The sequence below is a fragment of the Leuciscus leuciscus genome (genome assembly GCF_965113295.1).
Source record: "Leuciscus leuciscus genome assembly, chromosome: 2".
Taxonomy (NCBI): domain Eukaryota; kingdom Metazoa; phylum Chordata; class Actinopteri; order Cypriniformes; family Leuciscidae; genus Leuciscus; species Leuciscus leuciscus.
This window is the reverse complement of record NC_138726.1, coordinates 12,258,367-12,282,756: the sequence shown is the minus strand read 5'-3', so window position 1 is coordinate 12,282,756 and position 24,390 is coordinate 12,258,367. Positions and strand designations below refer to the sequence as shown.

The window sequence follows — 24,390 nt, the reverse complement described above, 5'->3', positions numbered from 1 at the left end:
TGAACAAATATATTTTACCACAGTATGTGCTCCATTTAAAAATATAAAAAATAAATAATATTAATAAAAAAACGGAGCAATTCCAAGAGGGTCCTCACACCATCGGTGCCCGGGCCCTAATAATAATAATAACAATAATAATTCAAAAGAGCAGTTTTCTATTAGTTGTCAAGTGAAACTCACTGCTCGCTTATTCCAGATTGAAGCAGATTCCTGGGGACCTTTTGATTTTGTCAGCCTTGATGAGTGAACCCACAGCTTTTCCCACAAGCCTTTACTGGGGAGGGTTTGTCCCACAATGCTCGGCAGGGGTGCGAGGGGCCCAACAAAAGCACCATAGGCAGAACGAGCTGCAGTTAAAAGTAGAAGGGAGTCGTGAAACTCACACTTTCTTATCCCTCTTTTCAATGTCCCCCCATCTCCCAAACCCCCACCTTGGAGAAAACCTGAGCCACAGAAAAGGGGTAAAAGGAGGAAGCAAAAAGAAAGAGGCTGATTGATTGAAAGCTGTAGGTAGGAAATACTTGAATCTCATACCAAAACACTAACAAAGCCAGTTCGCCACAGGACTCAAAGACAGCTTAGCACTCCTGAAAGGTTCACACACACACACACACACACACACACAAAAGCAGTTTAACGTCTAGGAGCAATGATGAATCAACAATGTAAAAAATTTCCGTAACTATAAAAGGTACCCTACATGCAATCTCAAAATGGTGTCTGATGTGCTCACACAATGCATGATCTACGATGAATCACTACAACAAACAACAGTTATAAAGCTATAGCGACTTTTCATGTAAACGTAACCTCCTCTGAGACTATTCAAAAAGGATAAGGTTTCATGTTAGCATGATGAAATCAGAAAAGTGACACCAAGATCACACAAAACCTTGGTGTTCGTGTTTCCCGTCAGCATAAAACAGTGGCTATTAAAGTGATTAGCCGCTTTTCCACAGTCGGGCCAGTGTGAACCAGGGCTAACAACGTGCTGGCCGGGGCCAGTAGCGTCGGACCTCGAGCACCGAGGCCAAAATCAAGCTGCCTGTCCACTGTCGGGCCCCCACAGCGCTGCCCTAAAACACGCCTTCATAGAACCCCACCATTTCACCAGCGTGGGGAAGCTGGAGGACTGAAAACTAACTAGATCGGGAGTGCACATCAAACATGCTGAATCAAACTGTATCATTATTTCACATAAAAAGAGAACACATACTTTATTCAGTGGCGCCAGCTTCGATTTATTTGTAATCACGACAATGCATAAAACTAAGTCCAAAGGCTTACACATTCAGAAAAATACTATTATATTATCATATTTTATGTATTATTTCTTTAGAAAGAATTTCTATAAATGATTATGCAATCTGAGGATGTTTGAGCAATCTCACGAATTAACCGGAGTATGTGTCATTTATGACACATGCGGATGCAGAAGCAACAAAGGCACAGGGAAGAGACTGATGAAACCAAATAAATACATAATTACAATCATATATGCTTCGTCTAAGTTCTTCAAGCACACTCAGGTATTTCTATGTGTATTTATATTATATGTCTATTTAGATTATGGCAATGGTTAGAATTTAGCATCACATATAAATATATTTATGCCTCATACTGTGATCCGAATCTCCATTGGATCGCAATCGGTAGTGATTTCAGACACTCGCCATTACAACCACTGGATGTACAGAGTTTAGTAAGGAACTCTGATGAGAAGTGTACAGGAGTTTTTTCCTCAGTGGATGCATAAAAGGCTCATATTTAGTAAAATGCATGGACATGGAGTTTTTGATCTTGCATACCTTTGCAAACCATATATTTTGTATTATTAAAGTCACTATAAGATATTTAATATAAGCTAAACACGTCATCTTTGACCTTTCTAATGATGTAGTTTTTCAAGATTAAATAAAGACTTATTACTTTACTTATGCAGTTGTGTGTGTGCTGTTTTATGTGGATGACCTTGTTCGTCAGCCACCACCGAAGACCAATTTTGAAGCCAGGAAAAACCTTGTATGCATGCATATGTCAGTCGTCAGTCACCGAGAAACCTTGCATGCATGCATATGTCAGTCATCGGCCACCGAGCATTCCGAGTCGGCCATTGAAAACCCAATATTCACCACTAGCATGTGCGTGAGTGAGTGAGTGAGTGAGTGAGTGAGTGAGTGAGTATATGTGTATTTATAAATTCAGGGTCTGTTCCTCACAGATATTGCATGGATTGGATAATAGTGCATGAGTTATGTTGAGCACTTTTATAATGATATTTTAGTCGTTTAAAATTTGAACTAATCCTTTAGGAATATGATTATTTTTGCAGTGCAGGAGCATGTATAAGAATAAACCTAGCTCATTATAGCCATTTGTCTCAAGCTCCTGCTTCCTGTGTCTCTCTAATGTGGCAAGGTAAGAGAGATAAACCATCCCCTGGAGACGGATAAGGTCTGTTTGAGTTAAATGGTTATTGACAGTGAAAGTTTATTTATTAGATTAGACATTTTGCTTTAGTGGGTTCTAATGCATTTTTTTTTTTACATTTTCCCCATTTAAAAAATGTACACTCGCATGAGACTGCAGTCACATTAGTGGCCTATTAAATCTGTGTGCCATGTTGAGATCACAGCTGAATACTTACTTTATCTGCATATCTTATAATTTCTACACATTGTAGCCGAAAGATTGTGTGATTCTGCATGCATGACGAGATGTTGGTAAAAAGTCCAAGATCAGCAAAACAAATGATTCGAGGTCTGTTCACACCAAGCACGATAACTATAAAGATAACGATAAAGATGTAAAGAAAAGCAGCATTCACACCACAACTATAACAGCGCAGAAAAAAAAGATATCGTTGGAATCACTTTCAGAACGATTTTTTTCCAGCTGATGAACGATAAAAACATTGACAGCCAATCAGAATCCATCCTAATTTAAAGAGCTCAGCCATTTAAAGCAGCAGCCGACAAAACTAGAGCGCACGCCAGGCACGGCGTTATGGGTGCTACCCACTTTTCAACAGGCCCACCCAAAACTTTTCATAAAAAATTAAATAAACTTTTAATATATTTTAATTTTGTCAAGAATGATTCAAAAATCGACAAATAAGCCCATAATTTGTGCTAAAATAGTCTAAATGTTTAGTTTTAAAATGCAACTGCCAGTGATTTGAGAGTGCGTTCACACACAACCCGTAAAAATGCCGTAAAGACACGTGACATCGATGTGACTTGTAATCTCAGCAGCGTCTTAAGTTTGCTTATGAGCTGCGATCTCTCTCTCGAGAAACCACGCTTGTGCATTTTTTTCTCTGATTCGATCATAAAATTGCGCTTTACGTACCGTTTCACAGCTGGCGAGCGATCCCGGCTTCAGCGTCATCACTACGACACGGCATTATTACGGCTTTTGTTCACACAGCGCACGTTCCGGGACTGAACACGGCAATGTTACTAGGTCCCGACCCGGCATCGATCCCGGCATAAATCCCGGGTCGAGTTTGCGTTCACACAGAAGGTGTTCTGGCAATTTGCCGGCAATTTCCCGGGTTCAAAGCGCTGTGTGAAAGGGGCTAGTGATTTGATACAATTTTTAATTTAAGGCCCACCCATAATTGGTCTGGCCCATCCAAAACTGGAAACCTGGTGCAGTGCCTGGTGCACGCTTATAATGAATAGAAAGATATTGCCCGCTATACTGTGGACACTAATATAGTAATCGTTATAGTTATCTTTATAGTCATCACACTTGGTGTGAACAAGCCTTTAGTGCTCCTAATAAATTCACTTTCAACTGCATGCAACAAATGGCTTAGGAAAAGAGTAGAGAAAATGCAGTATTCAAACTCTACAAATTTGTTCTCCAAAGATTAGAGTAAGTTTTACAAGAAAATACTCCTTTTAGTCTTTCTTTTAACTCAATGTCTTACTTGTCATTTCTTTGTAATTATTTCATGAAATTTACTAGCAATTTTTTTTCAGTGTCCACAATGTCAGTTTTTACTGACTTCCACCTGCCACACAAGTACAAAAGGCACTCGCTGGCTTAGAGATACACATTTTAAAGCAGCAGAATGGAAGCTGTATTGGCGAAGGCTCATGGGGCCTCTGATTGATAGACCTGTCAAAGACCAATAGTCCTGCGAGGAACACATGTGTCATTTTCTCTAGACACAAGAGCAAAGAAAATAAAGCTCTGATCATATTTGCAGAAGAACAAAAGGAGACAGGCCGTGCGTCCTTTAGACAGGACGTGCTAAAACGGAGTGCGAGTTCAAGAGAGTCCCAGAGGGACTGACTGCTATTGACTGGGCACAGCTGATGGGCCACTGGAGGAAAGAAAAGGGGGAAGGGGTTCCCCAAGAGAGCTGCAGATCAGACAATGGTTAAAGAAAGGTGCATTAGGCCAGTCTCTCTAAGCAGCTGGTGAGAAACTTACGAGAAGGTTGGGATGAGGGAAAGTCAAAACTAATAGCAAAACAAGTATGAGAGTCATGATGCATCAACTAAACTAAGAGATTCGGAAAGAAAAAAAGGGGAACAAGTTAAGATTGCATGATTAATTGAAATAAAATTGAAATGGCAATATGGCTAAGTGCGATTATCGCACTAATCGATATTAAATAAACACACAACCGATTTGGAATAATTACGAATTTTTCAATGTTCTTGAAAGAAGTCTCTGTATTTATTTGATCAAAAAAGTAAAACAGTGATATTGTGAATTACTGTTACAACTTAAACAAAACTGTTTTCTATATTTATATTTTTAAAATGAAATAGTTTCCTGTGATGGAAAGCTGAATTCTTCAGCATGTACTAAAACGAGAAAACAAATTTTTAATTCACGGCCACAATGTATTTTTTCTTCAGCATGATCCTTCAGAAATCATTCTAATATGCTGATTTTGTGCTTAATTATTATAATAAACTATTATTGACGCTCACTAAATGATGGTTGTTATAATTATCAGTGTTGCTGCTGAATATTTTTGTGGTAACCATTGATGAATAGAAAAGTTCAAAAGAACAACATTTATTTAAAAATAGAAATATTTTGAGACATTATAAATGTCTTTACTGTATATTTTAATCAATAGGTCCTTGCTGAATAAAAGTATTAATTCATTTTCTTTTCATCTTTTTTGAATGGTAGTGTATCATGGTAATAAGAAATGTACCTGAGCACCAAATCAGCATATTAGAATGATTTCTGAATGATAATGTGACTGAAGACTGGAGTAATGATGCTGAAAATTCAGCTTTGCATAACAGAAAAAAAAAAAATACATTTGAAAATACATTCAAATAGAAAAGAGTTATTTTACATTGTAGCAATCCTTCACAATATTCATTTTACTATATTTTTGATCAAATAAATGCAGCCTTGGTGAGTTAAATGTTTCAAAAACATTAAAAACTTTTGACCTGTGGAGTATATGCGCTGCATGATTCAGAGTGAAGTGCAGCACTGTGTTTTCAGACATCCCAACCTGCAAAAAAGTCATTTCAGGGAGGTATATTTGCAGCATCTCAGAGCGGCTCACTTCCCAGTAAACACTTCCATTTGTATCTGCTCTGAGTTTGAGTCGCTTTAATGTGCATTTGGGAACGAAACATGTGCCAGCCATCCTCACACACTGGTAATGAGAAGCGCTTATCAACAAAAGAGAAGGTTTATATAATCGCACAATTTTGGCCAAATAACCCAAGGTGGTATTGTATACTGCACGTATTGCAGAGAAAAGGGTATCGTTTTAAATTGTAGTATCAAGTTTGTATCAAAGTAACAGCGCTTTTGTACTTTTGACATCACCTTTGCAAGTTGGAGAGCTTTTTATGTGGATTTTGCATTTCTCATTGACTGTGTCCCATGTTTGGAGGGGACATTTAGAGATCACTCTCTAGACATATGGAAACAGATGGCTACTGACCGGGATATAAAAGCTGTGATGCCTGTGACAGACTACATTAATCCTCCACCTTCATTTGACTGCACACTCAGGAATACAGAAAAGGGCAGTGCAGAAAAAGAGTCCCGTCCACATACAAATAAGTTCTTCCTCCAGCAGGGAGCCACATTTAAGATTTTTGCAGATAAGCACTATGACCCAGATTTGCCATGATGTCCCGTCATCTGCAGCCTCCTCGTGTCTGGACACCATGCTCATGAAAAAATGATCAGAGTACCTGGTGCATACTTAAACAGCTCCAGTGGGATGTGGAGAGGCACTTTGAAAAAAGCCCAGACGCCATTAGAGTACATGGCTTAAGTGAACGATTGACCTCCCGTGGGAGAAAACCTTCATTTACACACTCGCTTTTAAACAAACAAGATGAAAAAAAAAAACAGCCTTTCTGACCCAAGTGGGAAAAAAAAGGTACACTTTAGCATACTTATTACAGATATTAAAAGAGGGGATCAATCTAAAATAACATTGTTGAATAGAAATGATGACCATCAACCGACAACTTATCTGTATACAAAACTCAGTCTTGATAGAGACAAAAATAATGCAATGATTGTCAAGTCATGGGACAAAAGCCAAAGGCAATCCACCCATTATCACTATTGAGGGCTTCTTCTTTTAAATTCTTATCTTGCGTGCTTGGAACTTAGTCCTATGAATGAATTCACTGTGAAGAAGCCAAAGGGTTTGTTTGATCTTGGCGCTTTTCTACAAATCATGTGACTACTGACACAAGGCCCTCATCTGAACTCTATTCATTGCTTGCTGTTGCTGCCTCAACATTGTTAGCAATATTGTTAGTAATTTTATTTTACAAGTGGCTCACTAGGTAATAACATAATGGGTAAACGGCGACAAAAAAGGATGGGCAATCTCGGACCTGGAGGGCCACTACACGCCTGAACCATTTGCCACAAAAAAACAACAAAAAAACGATGATAACAAAATCTAATTTGCCGGATTTATGCATAGGCATTCTAGGGCACGTGCATACCGGTATGCTTGCACGTCCAGGGGGAGGCCAACTTACAATGAGGAGAAATAATACATATTTTAAAATAATAATTATTATTATTATTATTATTATTATTATTATTTCACTCTAATGCGACAATTCTGTAAGGCAATTACTTTAAGAATTAATACATTTTAAAATATTATCGCTGTTGAGCAGAAATCACGTATCTCAATATTTCGTCTTTTTTTCCATAAATCATTACTATTGGGTCACCCTTTACATCTGTATGTGGGTTTTGCAAATACTTAACCAATAACAGGAGGTTGTTATTAACCCTTGAAAAACTTGTAAAAAAAAGAACTGGTTGTTTGAATATATATATATATACATAAAGGCCAATGTTTTATATATTTGAGGAGCGGACAAAATTGCCTTAGTCTAGCATTTGCCGTCGAGTCATAGCCAATACTGTCTTAAATAGCCTGTGCGTATAGTACTTCACCATTTATAACATGACATTTTGTCCAAATGACAGAAAAACTGGGCGCCCACATAGCTACAGCTACAATGAACATCATAACCTGCAAGTTAATGAATAGGTAATGTGATGCACCTGCTACCTCAGATGCGGCAGTTCTAATGACGGATAAAACATGTATATTGTATTTATATCCGGCATTCGCTGGTCAAAAACTATGTGACTTCATTTGAGCTTGATTTTGGTAAAATGTTAATAATATAATGACACATGCAAGTATGATCACATATATATAGCCAGTTAGCCACAATATCAACAACAACCTTGGGGTTGGGTGAGGTTTGCAATGTTTGGGGCTGTATATGGAAAACTGCACTTTGTTATAAAATGCTGTAACTTTATTGTTCATTTCAAGAGGTATTTAGTACAAATACTGTACTTAAGTGGAGTCTTGTGATATTTGTACTTCACTTAAGTATAAGAGATTCTGTTGACTTTTGTTTCACTACATTTAGATGAAAAAAATTATACTTTCACTCCAAAATTCTCCAGACCCTTTTGTTCCATTAGCTACAAAAACTACAAAAAAATGTATGAAACAGAAAAACTGAACCTATACAAGCGGGAAGATGATAACGATTCTGGATTTGCTCCAAATATTTTGATCAATCGGTCAAACCAGTTTAGGTCTGAATGATTCATTTCACAAATCTATTTACAATCTGTGACAACATGCCATGGATCTCCACTGGAGTTTCGAAGGGGAATCTATTCATGGACATTTTCATCTGAGTTTATAGAAGATGCATGCATTATTTGATTTAAGTTTTATGAATGCTATTATGACTTGTGAAATGCTGATGAAATTATGAGCAATAAGATTTGTTGAGCAATCATAAGTCGAATTATAAAATGTGGTTACCATTTAACCAAGGTGTCATGTATCAATAATTTCCAGATGCACTCAAGACTGCCAATAAAACACCATATAATATCATTAAAGCTGTGGTATGGAAGATTTGGCCCTCTAGCAGCGTAACAATGATTTTTTCATTTTTTTTACAATGTACTTGCTCAATAATCTTCCATACAGCAGCTTTAAAGATCATTTAACATTTGCATTTTTGCATCATTAAACATTTTGTACTAAATGTGCACTTCAAATCTTAAAAGTATGTTTTTTAAAAACTGTACTTGCAGCTAATATAATATAAAATAAAATGTTAACTTTACAATAAGGTCTCATTTGTTAATATTAGTCATACATTAGCTAACATGAATTAATGTGCAATATAATTTTTAAAGCATTTATTAATCTTTTGTAACATTAGTTTGTAAAAATCGAATTGTTTAGTGATTGTTCATGTTAGTTCACTGTGCATTAAATGTTAACAAATACAACGAATAAAAAACTGTGGCGAGCACGACGAGGTCGAGGGCCGTGGGAGGACGGCGCGAGGCCGGTGGCACGATTGATAATGAGCGACACGTGCGCGACGCACCGGTCTCGCATCTCTCACGGAGGAGCGGAAGCATAAAGGAGGAGCGACGACAGTGAAGAGCGAGAGAGGACAGGCCTGAATTTGATTTGATGTGTTTCTGTTTTGTGTTGCCAGCAGTCGTCCGTGAGGGGCTGCTGGCTTTTACTTTCATTTTTGTATTTGTTTATTTATTTATTAAAATGTTGAATGTTCGCCGGTTCCCGCCTCCTTCTTCCCATAACATCTGTCTGAACCCCGTTACAAAAACATATAAGTAAATGTTGAAATTGCCAATTACTAAGATGAATAAATGCAGTAGAAGTATTGTTCATTGCCAGTTCATGTCAACTAATGTAGTTAAATGCTGAAACCACATTGTAAAGTGTTTCCAATAAAATAAATGTGTGTACGCAAGTGTACATGAAGTCAAAAAGCACTTTTTAGCATTTAAATGTTAACTATAATAACTATAAACGATAAGCTTTAAAGAGAATTTACCATATGCAGTAATTCTTATCACCAAAATAAATGAGGAAGTACTGCACAATATTACTGATACAATATTGAAAACAATGCACTGTATTCAGAAACAATCTAGAAAACAAAGCCTGGTTGATGGATTCAATAGGGCATATAAATACCATAGCAACTGAGCAGAAATACTAATTTTAGAGTGTTTTAGAATAATTAGAAATAAAAATACAACCCTTTTTTGTATGTCTGACTATGTGGGAAGAGTTCAAAGAATACCACATGAAAAGAGAGGGTGGGTGGAAGTAAGGGCAGGCTGCCAATGGAAAATATCTGACCATTGACTATGAAGCCAGGCAGGCACCAAATGAGCCATTTTTTTCAACCCACTGCCACGACTGCCCAGCAACTGGCCCGCGCCATGCACCTGTCTCACACACACAAAACAGAGTCTGTAGACACACATGCAATAAGGTTTGTGCATGTCAAACTGCAAAAAGTGGAGCATGACCAATACACACCCGCATAGATAAAAGTGTGCACACACACAGAACTAAGCCGCGGCACCTGTCAGACTGTAAATGAGGGCTTACGTATGAGACTGGCTGAGGGAACACTGGCACATTCACAACATTCCAGCCCAAATCCCCATGATTCACTATGAAACCTGCAGGAGACAAAGTATCTCAACACTGGCCAAGCAGTGGAGACTAGGGGTGTCACAATACCTTAATTTAGTCTCACAGTAATATACCAGCTGAAGTTTCATGATGCCAAGTAGTATCGCCATACCATCCATATTCTTTGGAAGTGCCAGGGTCTCTTGTATTTATTGCACTTTGCACAAAGATATTTATTATTATTGTGAATACTGGAATATTAAAAATATAAAAACTGCAAAAAAAAAATATATATATATATATATATATATATATACAAACCTGTCCTTTACTGAACACAATTTGGTGTACATTTTGATTTTTGTAGTCGATGATTCGAGGATTTTCTAGCAAATCTGGAGTGAAAATTGTTTCTACATCATTTATCAGTGTAGGATTTACTTTGAAACAACTTTCACTCAGAAATTGCTTGTAAATTTCACAAATAATTTATTACAAAGAAACTCCAAGTAACATAAAATTTTGATTTTGAAAAAACTGAAATAGTATTTTCTTGTAAAACATACTCAACAATAATATTTATTTTATTTACAGCTTTGAAAAAACATTTTTAGACCTGATGCGATAAGATTCCAGCAACTTAGAGCAATTAGTCCGTCCACACAATAAGAATAAAATGAATCACAAATAACAGCCAATCAGAAGAGTGTGTGGGAGGAGTCTCTCTGCAAGCAAACTAAACGGAACAATTAACTAAATTAAATGAAACTAAATCAAAAAAGTACATAATCACATTAATAAAAATTGAAGCATTTTAACATCATTCAAAATACGTACTCCGTGGCGGATACGTTCTTTATAAAGTAATACACTTGTTTGTTTTAAGGCTGGGGCACAACAAGCCGACGGTCGACCGTCAGACAATGTAGGGCCGTTTTTGAGCATCAAACGGCTTAGTTTTTTGGTGTATCCTGCAACGTTGGCTCTAGTCGGACACCATCGGGGTTTTTGGGACGATTCAGCAGGTTTAATTGGAGTCTGTACCATCTGTGAGAAGGAGAGACGGATCTCTGATTGGCTGTTCAGCTTAGCGAATGAGTCAGTGCACGAGAATAAAAGCGAAATTGATGAAAGCGAGAGAAAAAGTCAAGGCGGTACAGACAGAAGGCTATTATAATTCGAATGCACGAATATTTAATTTTTTTACATCATAATCGGTACCTGAGCTGTCAGCTGTGACATTGCCAAAATAGTTGCGTATCGCACAAAAACTCTGAACAAGGCGTAGTCCAATGTGTACATTTTCTTATATTTCATATGCTCTTTTTAAAACTGTTGGTCTACATATTCATGAGATAAACATTTTAGCCGTTGCATCGCTTCTTTGTTGTTGTTTTTTTCAGCATCTTGTAACATCTTCTGTTAAGATGCTGTCAGCGGAGCTTGAGAATCCCACTGTGTTTCATTATGGCAATATTTTGAGGCTTGTGTACTGTAATACTACCACAGAACCAGCATACCATGCAGTACTAGGAGACAGACTACACAAGCAATATTTGTGTAATCGGTTTACAGATTTTCATTCAGCAAACTATACAGCATAGCATTGTAAAAATGTGTTTTACTAAACAACGGTGAATCAAAGACAATTTGCAGAATCAGTCAGTTGCAATCCTCTACCACAGACAAACAGCTTTGTTGTCAGTTAGTGTGACTAGATGCAAACCCAAAGCAACACATGAAGCAAAAGCTCAAATTCATATAGGTGAAGGTTTGCAATTTACGGCAATACCAAAAGTGCAAGAGCCTTGTCAAACTATCTTACCAACTTCATTTTAAAGGAAAAGGGAGGCTATTTTGAAGAAACATTATATATATAAAAAGTTTGGCTAATATAAAGGAAAGAGGATTGAAAAGACAATAATAATCATGTAGAAAAAGGCAATTCAAATATACATTTTGGGTCTAAAGAGTTGACGGGAAAATAGTAATACATTACAAATATGTACACAGAGATGTTAGTTTCAGCAGCACAGTAATATTTTGTCCACCACTCGCAGACAGTAGCTGGTGAATATCAGATTTTACTGGCTATAGAAGCATTTGATCCCGACTGTTGTCACACTCAGCAATACGGTATGACACTGTAGTATACTGTATTTACTGACTTTAACTTTAAACTTGTATATGACTTTAGGACAGTAGAGGTGGAAAATCTTTGTTAAAAATTATGGATCCAAAATGCAAAAATACGTGAGATTTCAAGGTCACATCTCAAATGGGATTGTAGCCTAAGATTTCATATTTCCAAATCTCATATACTGGTTGCTAAGCAACCACAGCAATAATCATCCCATAACTTAGATTATTATATTTATATGTTGACAAAGCTCACGACTTATTAGAAGTCACACAAAAATTATGAAGACTCTGCTTTAATATATTTTAATAAATACATTCTGCTTTAACTTTTTTTTTCTTTTTTTTTTTGCAGTCAGTTCAGTGAAGAAACTACAGATTGGAAATCCTTCTGCAAAATAGCATAGAAAACACTGTTGCCATGGTTTTCATGGTCTTTAGGCTCTGCTACCTGAAAAGCTGAAAAGCTACAGAGCTGGAACAAGACTGGGGGAACATTTTTGAAAAAAGAACTACAAATGTAAGAGTGAAGATTGTGGCTGAAGATAGCCTACTTGGTTTTGATAATAAGGTTGTAATCATTAATGTTTACAGTACAATTTAGTTTGAGCACAATTTGTGTACTGTTGAAGAACAGCAAATAAAGCTAGCAAGACAATACACCACTTTGGTGGAGGATTTACTCAGAAACGGCTAATTTCACACATAATTATAAACATTAAATAAAACATTGAATTAAACATGACATTTTTAAGTATAAAGACGGAAATAGCATTTTGTAAAACAGCATTTTGTGTTGCAGCGTCTGTGTTGCTTGGCAACCATTTCGCTTCTGACAAACTACATTGATTGTAGAGAATAATATTTATCAATAGCATAACATTTTTTATATCTGTATCTTTATTTTATGAAATCTTGCCAGGTATGTGGAATAACTATTTTATAAAAGCAATAAAGCTGGAGCTTCTTGGGACTTATTGCTTTATTATTTATCTAGTCCTTCAAAGGACTTGCATCCTTCAAAAATTTGAAATAATTACGATTTTCTTACTGTTTTTGAAAGAAGTCTCTTATGTCCACCAAGTCTGTATTTGATGAAAAATACAGTAAATGATGTCATTTAATAATAATTTAAAATAACTAGAAGATATTTTCAAATGTAATTTATTCCTGTGATCAAAGCTGAATTTTCAGCGTCACTACTCCAGTCTTCAGACCATTCCAGTCACATTCTGGGCCTGTATTAAGCATTGTCCACTTATGATTGGGTAACCCAAGACCAATCTTTATAACAGCTGTAAATGAGGTCATTAAAGAAAGGGGTATTGAAAACTCTTGATGAAGATGATATATTGATATCTGCGCAGACATGTTTTGCTTAGGAGCACTCATGCCCAGAAGTTGTGTACCTATACATACAATTCACTGCAGTTTCCAGCTGAAATGAACAACAATGTCTGTAAAACACCAACAACTTTCATTCCTTTTTACAAAAATTATGATTAAAGGTGCAGATTACCGATTAATAAAGACTTATTTTGCACAAGGTTTCTTGCATAATACTATGTTATGACCACAAAACAATTTTACCTATAGTGCATGATTTGTAAACTCAAATTTTCTTGTTTGCATCTCATAAGCGCCATATGTTTTAGCATTTGTGACATATACTAAACTTGTGGAGTGTTCGGGTTCAAGTCCTGTGAAACACAAGTAACAATAAAAGAGCTATTAATGGGCTTGGTGTGACTATTATAATTTGCAATTCTCATTGAAAATTATATGAATTATAGGACTTTACTTTTTCTTTTCTTTTTTAAACCACATGTTCCATTCTTCCTCATCAAAATATTTATATTACAACCAACACAAACCGAAAAATATATATAATAATAATAATTTCAATGCATTAGTTAACGTTCGCTAACAATGATCTTTACAACATTAATTGATCTTGGTTTGTTAATTTACATTAACATTTCTTAACATTCAAGGTATGCTACATTGACATTCCTTAAAGCATTAGTTACCACAAAGTTACAATAAACAGAATTGTATTAAAGTTACACAAAAACAAAGCATTTTATATACACATATAATCTTGGTTTAATACAAACCAAGATTAATAAATGCCAAAAAAAGGTGTTGATCATCATTAGTGTAATGCTAACAAATTCAGCATTAATATTAAGAGATGTATTGGTATTTAGTATATGTACAAGATAACATTAAAAAAGATTAGATAATGTTGTATACAAAAAAGTTGTTAATTAAATGTCAACTAATACAGATACAAGCTTCTTTTTTTGTGTGTGTTAACAGTAATAGTTCTAATTTCTTACTAAACACTTAAACTGAGAATTCAAAGTTGTAAACAAAACAAAGATTATTGAAGCAAGTTTAACGAGAAAATACTATTCCAGTCTTTCCACTGCAAAATTCCACATTTAATTCTGTGTTACATGCAGTTTCTTGGTAATTAATTGTGGAATTCACTAGCAATTTGCGAAATTGAAGCTACATTGAAAGTGAAAATTGTTTCAAAGTAAATCCTACACTGAAAAAATCTGGTGTATAATTTATTTTAAAAAAACGTAACAATGAATTAAACATGACATTTTTAAAGACTGAAATGGTGTTTTCGTGTAAAGCGTACTCGGCACGTTTAATGATCTTGGTTTTATTTACAACTTTTTTTAAATTATTTTGACTGTGTAGACCAATTTTTTAGCGCAGGCACACCACTTTTTTGCTTTCCAGCCCTTTTCCAAATGCCTCCTCATTGATTGGGGGAAAAACAAACAGGGACACTACACAGAGTCAAAAGCTATTGTTTGCATACATCCTATACTGCTAGCGAGAGAGGCTGGCTTGTTTGGACATTTTGTCCTGACACTAAAGGACCACTTAAGTTCTCTGACTTCATTAGTGAGTGGAGCTTTTAACTTGCATACTGCTACTTAAAGCCTTGTGTTGTAGGACTATTACTATTAGAAACCCATATTGTCTCTTTAACAGAGCCTGTTGCTGAGGCCTCTTGGATGGTTTAGGGTATGCAGACATAGTGGTGTGAATGTATTTCTGTGTGAGTATGTGTGTGTTGGGGGTTGGACAAGGGGTTTTCAAAAAAGAGGGACCACTGAACGTGACATGGATGAGTGAAAGATTTCTAGGCCAAGGACACAGAAAGCCTTTGACAGAGAGAAAGAAAGACAGAGACAGCCTGGGAAAAAGAGTAGAGAGAGTTCATTAGACACAATGCACCCAGTAAATAAAATTACTTACTGCTTCATTCTAAAGCTGTTCTAGATTCAAAATGCTTTCTTTAAACACTAGGAATGCCAGCTATTGTGAACACACGAATGAATACAACAGATACCAATTAAAAGGGTAATTGCATTACAGACACTAAACACCTTCTCAATGCACATACTAATGTTGCATTCTCTTAAATTACATTTTTCTCTTCAACTTATATGTCAACTAATAAAGACTTATTTTTAAGCGGTTCCTTGCACGATACTATGTTATGGTCTCAAAATGCATTTATCATAGTACATGATTTGTAAACTAATACATTTTGAAGTTTGCATCACATAAACTAGCTACATAAGTTTGACTTTTCTGATGTAGTAAACTTGCTCGATTGCTCACCTGGTACAGCATTGCAGTTGAAACAAGTCCCGTGAAACATCTCATTTCAAAATGTATCGTAATGATAAAAGAGCCCAAAGAAGCAACAAAAATGGCATGGTTGATTCAGCAAATATGTTTTTATCTCACGTTTGGTTTTATTAAAGGTACAATATGTACGATTTTTGTAAAAAAAAAAAAATCTGAAACCACTTGATATATTTCATGCAGTTGTGTACCCAAAAGTTCCCAAGGATTTGTAAATCCAGAGAAATTACAGTTTTATTACTCGGTTTCCGCTTTATTACTCGGTTTCCGCTTTATTACTCGGTTTCCGCTTGTAGAAACCATGGACATAATACATAGATTCCTATAGGCCGCTATGAAAGCCGCTAATGAGGAATCTGTATACATGTCTATAAAATTTGAATTTAGTCATCATCCTTCACGATTTTTTATTTGATAGAAAATGCCAAAAAAAAAAACTAAACGTAGATCAAATGAGGCAAGCAGGCTTTGGGACAAATGGAGAAATAAAACAAGTATTAATATCGGTGTGGCGTTTTTGCGACAAACCTTGACTTGATCTGTCGACAGAAACTCTGAGCCTGTTCATGAGCTCTCCGCTCATGTATTTTAATAGACAGGTGAGCAAATATATATTATTAATTGTACACATACAGTTATATTGCACTTTGTTTGTACTTCAGTAACGCTTGTGATCAAGTCTGGTGACCATGGCAGTGAAATTAAATACAGTAGCCTATGTGTTGCACAAAGATATTTAGCCATTACATGCAAATGTTTGTTCAAATGTACTTTTAGTACGATTGTTTTAAACATGTAAAACTGCGCAGCATTAACCCACCAAATCATTTGACAAATAGTCACATTTTAGTAACAGGCTAATAAAGCATTACATTTCACGTTCATTGCAGACAATTCATTATGATGACATAAAATAGTGTGATTAAACGTTCAGGTAATACAAAAACTAATTTATTAGCTGATATATAATTTATATGATTTGTGAATTCCACACATCTCTGGACGGTGAAAACGACATCTCCCATCGTTCCACTCTCCTTCACCAAGCTTCATCTTTGTTATTGTTTTAAAAATGCGACCTCTGGTGGCGAAAAAATTACAGATTGTACCTTTAATACTATCGGGTAGGTTAGTGTGGGGTTTAGTGTGCGTTACTTTCAAACACAATAGCATTAACCTTTTAGCGCCACTCGCCAGACATTTCATTTCCAAACTGCCGTAATACATACAACAACATAATAAAACCTTCCCAGCTTCATGTTCATCTGTTTTGGATAAAACTGAATGCACTTTAGCACCACTCACTGGACATTTAAAAACACACAAAAGCAAACGTAATATTTTGTTTTCCAATGAGCCTTGGTTGAGTAAAATAATGAATGGCCCCTCTTTACCATGGTTAAATGTTATGGTGCGCGGATTGAAAATCCTAGTAAATGCTGTCATGTACTGTACAAAATAAAATAAATTTCATTCACAGGGTGAAAATATCAGCACAACAACACATCCACTTTCTGAGACAGAACTGGGCAGAGTGTCAGAGAGCAGGGGTGAGCAAGCCCAAAACTTTTTTGCCCACTTTATCCCACATTTCAAACAACAGTAAAGTACTGCCTCCTCACCATTAAAATCAACCAATAAGCTTAAACTGGGTTTTCTTTAAATATCCATCTGAAAGTTTGGTCTATCTGTCAGCGTGGCAGTACCGAACTGAGTCTTTCATGACTTAAGCCCAAACAACACTTCGTTTTTTTCCATTTGCTAGTGTATGCGTACAGTCGAAAGCATAGCCTTTCAAAGTATAGTCCATTTGTTAGCGTGCAGGCAGTCGACATGTGCTATAGGAAGTTTCATCTTTGTCCAGTGACTGCGCTATTTTTCTCCTGAAGTTATAAACGCTACAAATTTCTTATTCTTTTAACTAAAGTTGCGGCTATCTCATCACAACCTTGCACAAGTGCTTGTCAATGCAGGGGTCTGTTGTTATTGCAGTCATCTGTATTTTGCTGCTGTTGTTGTTCCGTCTCTTTAGTTTCGTTTTTTTACTGTGAAACAACAGCCCGGGCCAGTGTTGCCACCTTGTGGAACAACTAATAAAGTGCTAAACAAATTCAATGTGCATGTGCGACCTGTGTGTACAAACTAAATGCGGTTACAAAAATCAGGCGGCGGGTGTACTATTCTGGTGATGAAATTTGAGTCACACACACCAGGGATGGAAATTAACTTTTTTGTCCACCGGCCACTGTGGCTGGTGGATTTCAAAATCTACCAGCCACTCAATGTTTTTACCAGCCACTTTCTTGTTTTTAACCGACAATGTGTAACTGCATGTGAAAATTAATACTACAAGATCTACAATACTTAAGCAGTTTATTTAATCTCAAGTCTCAATGAAATACTGACATTTTCTCTTTCTCTCTTATATATATTTCTCTTTTTTACCTGGATGTGGCATTTGAATGATTCGTGGTCTTTTATGGCTTCCAGTTTTAGGTTTTTAGTCCCAACAATGAAACTAGGGCTGGGCGATATGGACCAAAAGTCATATCCCGATTATTTAGGCTGAATATCGATATACGATATATATCCCGATATTTTTTCCGCAAAGTGAGAGCAAATGTTCAGTCAAAGTCAAAGCCAAATATGACATGTCACAAGTAGTTTTATTGAAACCGGCTATTTCCACACACACAAGTACTGTCCCCCTTTACTTAACATAAATTGTAAGAATATGACTAATAGTAAAGACTAGTACTAATAAATAAACATTAGGCCTATGCTAAAGCTATTAAATAGCAGTCCCAAACTAGTTTTTGTTAATACAATGTTGGTATGAGCCACTAGAGTCATTTAAAAATATTAAAAATAACACAAAGAAAAATAAAGTGGCATTTTTGGGGTTAATATGGAAACGACAGTTGCCATGGTGAATACACAATATTAACAATAACTGTTAATGAACCATGGAAACTGCTCCTGGTGAACAGAATGAAAATCATACCTGCATTACTTTTATTTTGTGTAATTTACAACGTAACGGCGTTGCATGCTCGTAGTTTCTTGTGCACTTTATATGCAGTGAGGCGATACACAGCGCGCGCCGCCGCATTTGCGCGTGCAATTGAAGAGTGTGCGCTCCGAGCACAGGATAACGGCTGACGTGACAGGACAAGAAAGTCCGTTTTTCTGAGGTGAAAGACTTTATTTCAGCGTACACTTATGTCCTCTAAAAGTGTCCGCCGTCTGTGTGAAACAGTATATTTTTATTTACCCGCCACGGTGGCCGGTAGGTGAAGCGAGTTTACCCGCCACAACACAAAATCACCCGCATTTGGCTGGTGGCGGGTGCTAATTTCCATCCCTGACACACACTATATGCGGACCCTCACGTACATTAAAACTAGAGCTGCACGATTAATCGCAATTAACCCAAAATCGCGCTTAAACTGATTTGGCTTAGTGCGATAATTTTTTATGCGCAGCTTGTCAGTGAAGCACAGCTCTGTGATCAGTAGTAAATGCTGCTCCATCTGAAATCACTGCGAGTTTGATTCGCTTATAACGTGCATTTGAAAAAGCAACACACCTCAAGCATTTTTCTAAACATGAGAAGCATTTGTGAACCTCTTGTCCAACAATAGACAACATTTAATAACATGTTTTACTCCAAACTCACTTCATAACGTCAGTTGAGTGTTTGAATACATCCTTCTGTGAGATGATGTGGCTTCTTACACAGAATAAGGCACAGAACATGTCATAGTATTCTATACAGTGATGAAGGCTGTCAATTAGCAATGAAGTTTAAATATACTTTATTATCATGAAAATACCAGAGAAGAAAGAATTCAGATAAACCATATATTGTTGTAGTCATGTGTTTATTAGTCATGTTTCATCAAAGAGCTTCAATTTTCTGTTTATTCAGCTACAGTGATAGTATGATGCCCATAGGGATTTCCTGGAACGCCGTGCATTATCGTACTTCTGGGGGAATATTTGGAGTTTCTGTGCAAGAGCGCCCTCTGGCTTTCAGATGGAGCAGCATTTACTACTGATCACAGAGCCGTGCTTCACCGACAAGCTGTGCTTCACTGACAAGCTGCGCATAAAATAATCGCAGCCTTTGCCAAATCGCCTGCAGTTTAATTTCGATTAATCGTGCAGCCCTAGTAAAACCTGAAGTACTTTGGGCTTTACTGGGCTAAATATATACCAACTTTTGTCTTTGGGAGTATTCATGTAATCACAGTCGGTTATGTCTTAAGTGAAAGAATAAAATGGGACCCTATACATTGGATTTGTGCATCCGGTCTTAAAGTGATTGCAGCCTTATATACCTGCTGTCATTAATGTTAATCAAACCACAAAAGACAAAGAAAAATCACTCCGTGTGATTTAATAAGGATCTATATTTAATTCATGCACTTAATGTTTTTATTTTATTTTACATTTGATTTTTACAATTTCTGTAGTATTCCTACTTAAAAGCTTTATTTGGATAGACCTACTGCACCTGAAAACGTCTTGCCCTAATGTTTGTAATTTTCTGGTTTATTCTCATATTAAATTAAAGATAAAATGAAATCAAAATAACTATTCTGTGATGATACTGTTATTGTGAAATAAAATAACTCATGTGAAAACATTTTAGTCATATCGCCTACCCCTAGGCACAGAATTTGTTTTGTTTTCCCATTATTTACATGGATCCTCCAAATCAAACATAGAAAAATTGACCATAAATGTTAATTACTACATTAACTATCAAACATGTACTAACATGTAGACACACCATGTTCCTTAAAAGCCCATATTCTAAAATACGCATAAAATCCTTTTTAACTTTTAAGCTTGTCACCTTTTTCTTAATCTTAGAAAAAAAAGGTTCCGTGGATTTCTATATAGAACCCTAGGGTTCTTGACTCAATTTTAAAGAACCCCTTAACGGACAAGCTCGGTATTTTACACTTAAAGTCCTGTTTACAGATCGTTTCTGATGAAATAGAATGGTTAAGATAAAAATGTGGACACATGCTGCTGTCCTGAGAATTTTAGGTTTCTTTCGATGTAAATGTAAATTAAAAAAAATATTAAACCAAAATGTATTAATTAAAACTAAATCCATAAAATGATCCCATCATGGGAAGGTTCTATGAAGCACCTGAAAGAACTTCTTCTAAAAGTGTAGTGTATGATCTCTCACGCAGACCTATATATAATAATTACAAAAAATATTATACAAAAAAAAAAGGACAAACAATTCACCAAGTCACCAAGAGCTCACAGCATTTTGTTTAAATGTAAACTTTTCTCCAAATAAGATACAGAAAACGTCCTCATCGCAATAAGTGTAAATGTTTCCGACTCACCTAATGAGATTGCTGATGTCTTTGATATCTGACTGATTATTAGCAGAGGTTAACAGAGATTGGTTGCTTGCTTCCCTTTTCTGTTTTTAACAGGTTATTTTATTATGTTATTACATTTTACCATATTTATTATTTTGATATATTGATTATGTTATTCAGAATATCAAAAATCTATTTATACACATAATAACATTTTCATATATATATAAATAAAAAATCTCAAGAAGAGTTAATTTACTGATTTATTACAAATATTCAAAATCTTTTCATTTGCGTGATCTTGCGTCAATGAAAATGCTTCAACTTGGGCTGTTTTTGACAGCCGGATTCCGTAGGCAATTAGGAGCTTATATATATATGCATCTTATGAGTAGTTGAATGAGATCATGATATTAGAGCTAATGCCCAGGGGGTTGTGAGAAACCTAAGACATTGCCACACATTTTCACACACTTTATAAAAAGCCCATACACTTGTAAGCAGGACATTGGTAGTCATATATGCTGCCAGTTACTATAAACGCAACAAACAATAAGGAAGTGTCAGCTTAAAAATACACCAAAGAGAATCATCCTGTAATGAGGTTTCAACATCTCAGAACAACTAGACCCATTGATGATACAGATTTTGAAGTTCATCTTTAACATTAATGACAAAATTGAAAAACCAGTATACATACAGAAACAAGCTTAAAGGTCATGCAGAATGTGGATGTTGGTTCATATCTTGGCTGGTTTGTGCAATGTTACATTAACCTTTCGAGTTTCCTTGCGGGATAGAAATTAGTCTCTTTCTGGGATAGAAATTACTCTCTTTCCAACTCAATTTCAGTATATCTGAGTGGTCAATTCTTCTGCAAAGTTTTGCAAAGAAAGAAAAACCTAGAGTAAAGAAACAAATTATGTCCATGTGACTAACCTTAACTGAATTGTGGCTGAAGTGTCTTACCAAACTTATGTTGTTTTTTTCACTAAACCAAAAATGTTCAGTTGTGCCCCTAAACAAAACATGATCTACATCTTGAACAGTGTGTGAACCTCAATGCAGTTTCATTTGTCTACATGCAGGATTACATGTGTAGTTTAAATTTCACTGCCAAACACTGTAAAACAGTTTTTGTCATGAGAGATCAAGTTTATTCTTTAGATAATAGCCTATAATAGGCTATTATTGATCAAGACATCAAGCTATAGCGAAACATTAAATTTCAATATGACAGATTTGTCAGAATAATGTGAATATAAAAATAATGTATATAACAAGGCATGGCTAACGCAGATTGCCTACATATAATTACACATGTTATGTAAGAGGTGAAATTGTTTGGAAAGCATACAGTGAATAATGAATCTCACAGAGATTATGCACACTTTTTTGCAATCGCTCCAAGGGTCTTTTGTTTCCTGATATACAGGGGTAGATATCTAGTTGACAACTTGATATTTACAGGCATTTTTACATACATTGATAGCATTTTCACTGATGCAACACTGTGTAATTGATCTGTGTAATTCTGTCAAAGCTGCGTCCGTGTATTTCTTTATTAAGGCCGAACCTGCGCTTTGAAGTCGCTACATTCCTGCCCGCGTGCAGCGGCTGTTCCAACATGTTGCGAATACAGCGAGCGGCGATGTTGACTTGAAACGAAGTGGCGTTTATGTAGCCTATTTCATAAAGACAGATGGTATTCAAAAGATAACCTACTTTGCGTGTTATATTGTAGAAACGTCCACGTTTACATAAACGAAAAGCATCAAGTTCGCTTCAGCCAGGCAGCATTACTGCAAGGAAATTTCTCTGCACGGTAAATTAAATTCTATTTATATAGGCAACATCAACAACTAGACAGTAGTTAGTATTAGTTTCATATCTTGGCAAACTGACCATCGTGAGGTGATTTTCTGCTTTAACGCGGTTTGAATCTATCACGACTCTCATGTTTTGTTTTGTTTGTGTACATGTCTGATAACTCTTTGATGATACGGTTTAATTCTGTTCGCTCAGACTGTTCTGTAGGCTATTTTTGTTTTGTTTCTATATTTACAAGAAACGACGTGTTTACTTCTCAAATCAAAAGCAAAGAACTCCAAAACACTTACCTTCGGCGAGAAGCATGAAAGTTAAAAGACTGCCACAAAGCACCGCAGTGAGCCTCATCGCGAAGAATCCTCTCTTTCGGTCGTGCTGTTTTCGCAAATGTTTTCTTTTTTTCTTTTCTTTTCTTTTTCAAGTATCAGCACCCTTCAGATCAACTGAATTAGATTAAGAACTCTTTAAAAACCATTGTTTAAGGCGTCTGTGATCCCGTTAGGATACGGGTTAAGTTGAACTATACAGACAAATCAGAACGCCGCAACTCCACCAAGAACCTTGAAATGTTGTTCCACAGTCAGTCGCTGCTGCTTCTGCTGGAATGATCAAAAGGTGCATTGGATTGTACCATGTGTGTTTCAGGGGTAGTTCCTATTTCAGCGCGAGATATCTAGTGGGAAACTGAGGGCACAAATCACAAATCGCCGTTCTCTAGTAAGAAACTTTTCTAACTTCGCACTCGAGGTTTCTGCCGTTCTTTAAGTCCAATGAAAACAACTCCTCCGTGACATTTTTTCTGGAATACGATTTGCTTGTGACTCGCCACGGAAACTTTGAAGTTCTTTGAACCCTTTTCAAACGGCGGACTATTCAGCGGCCCTTATACAAAAGTGAGGCAATCCAAGTCAAATAAGGAGACGTCAATAGGCCAGTTGACTGTACTTAGCCCCTCGAACACTGACGCCTTCAATTACTGTTGTAAAGCACGCTTTATCTGCCCAGAATATTTACTGAATGGGAGGATAGCTTTACAACCACTGGTTCTGTCAGAAAAAAAGAAAAGAAAAAAAACCCCAAAATATTCCTGTAAATAAGGCCTACAAATGCCATATAATCTATCAAGATCTGTGAATATTTTCACATCAATACAATATGTGGTCGCTCTGAGACCTAGTTAAAATTTTCAGATTTAACCTAAAGTTGTGTTATAGGCTAGCCTCATATATTTTATTTCTAAATCAGTGTTTTCCCTATTGTTATTTGTAATCAGTTTTAATGTTGTTTTTACCTCAAATTGGTTGCAAAAAAACGAAGCACACTTATACTTATCAAATAGCTTAATATAGGGATACTTTAAATGAACATACTTAAGTGTGAACTGATCGTAATGTTTTC

The 24,390-nt window shown here is 36.1% G+C and overlaps 1 protein-coding gene across 3 annotated transcripts in view; it reads right to left on the bottom strand.

The window, feature by feature from the left end:
* lrp4 (low density lipoprotein receptor-related protein 4) overlaps window positions 1–23,796 on the bottom strand; it is a 97,880-nt gene extending 74,084 nt beyond the window's left edge. Inside the window, exon 1 of one of the 3 annotated variants that reach the window (XM_082151189.1) lies at window positions 23,283–23,796. In XM_082151189.1, the coding sequence (XP_082007315.1) occupies window positions 23,283–23,340 (58 nt within the window). In that variant the 5' untranslated portion in view covers window positions 23,341–23,796. The remainder of the gene's footprint in view (window positions 1–23,282) is intronic. The other 2 variants (XM_082151190.1, XM_082151188.1) reach the window with 2 other exon arrangements.
* Window positions 23,797–24,390: the final 594 nt, after the last annotated feature.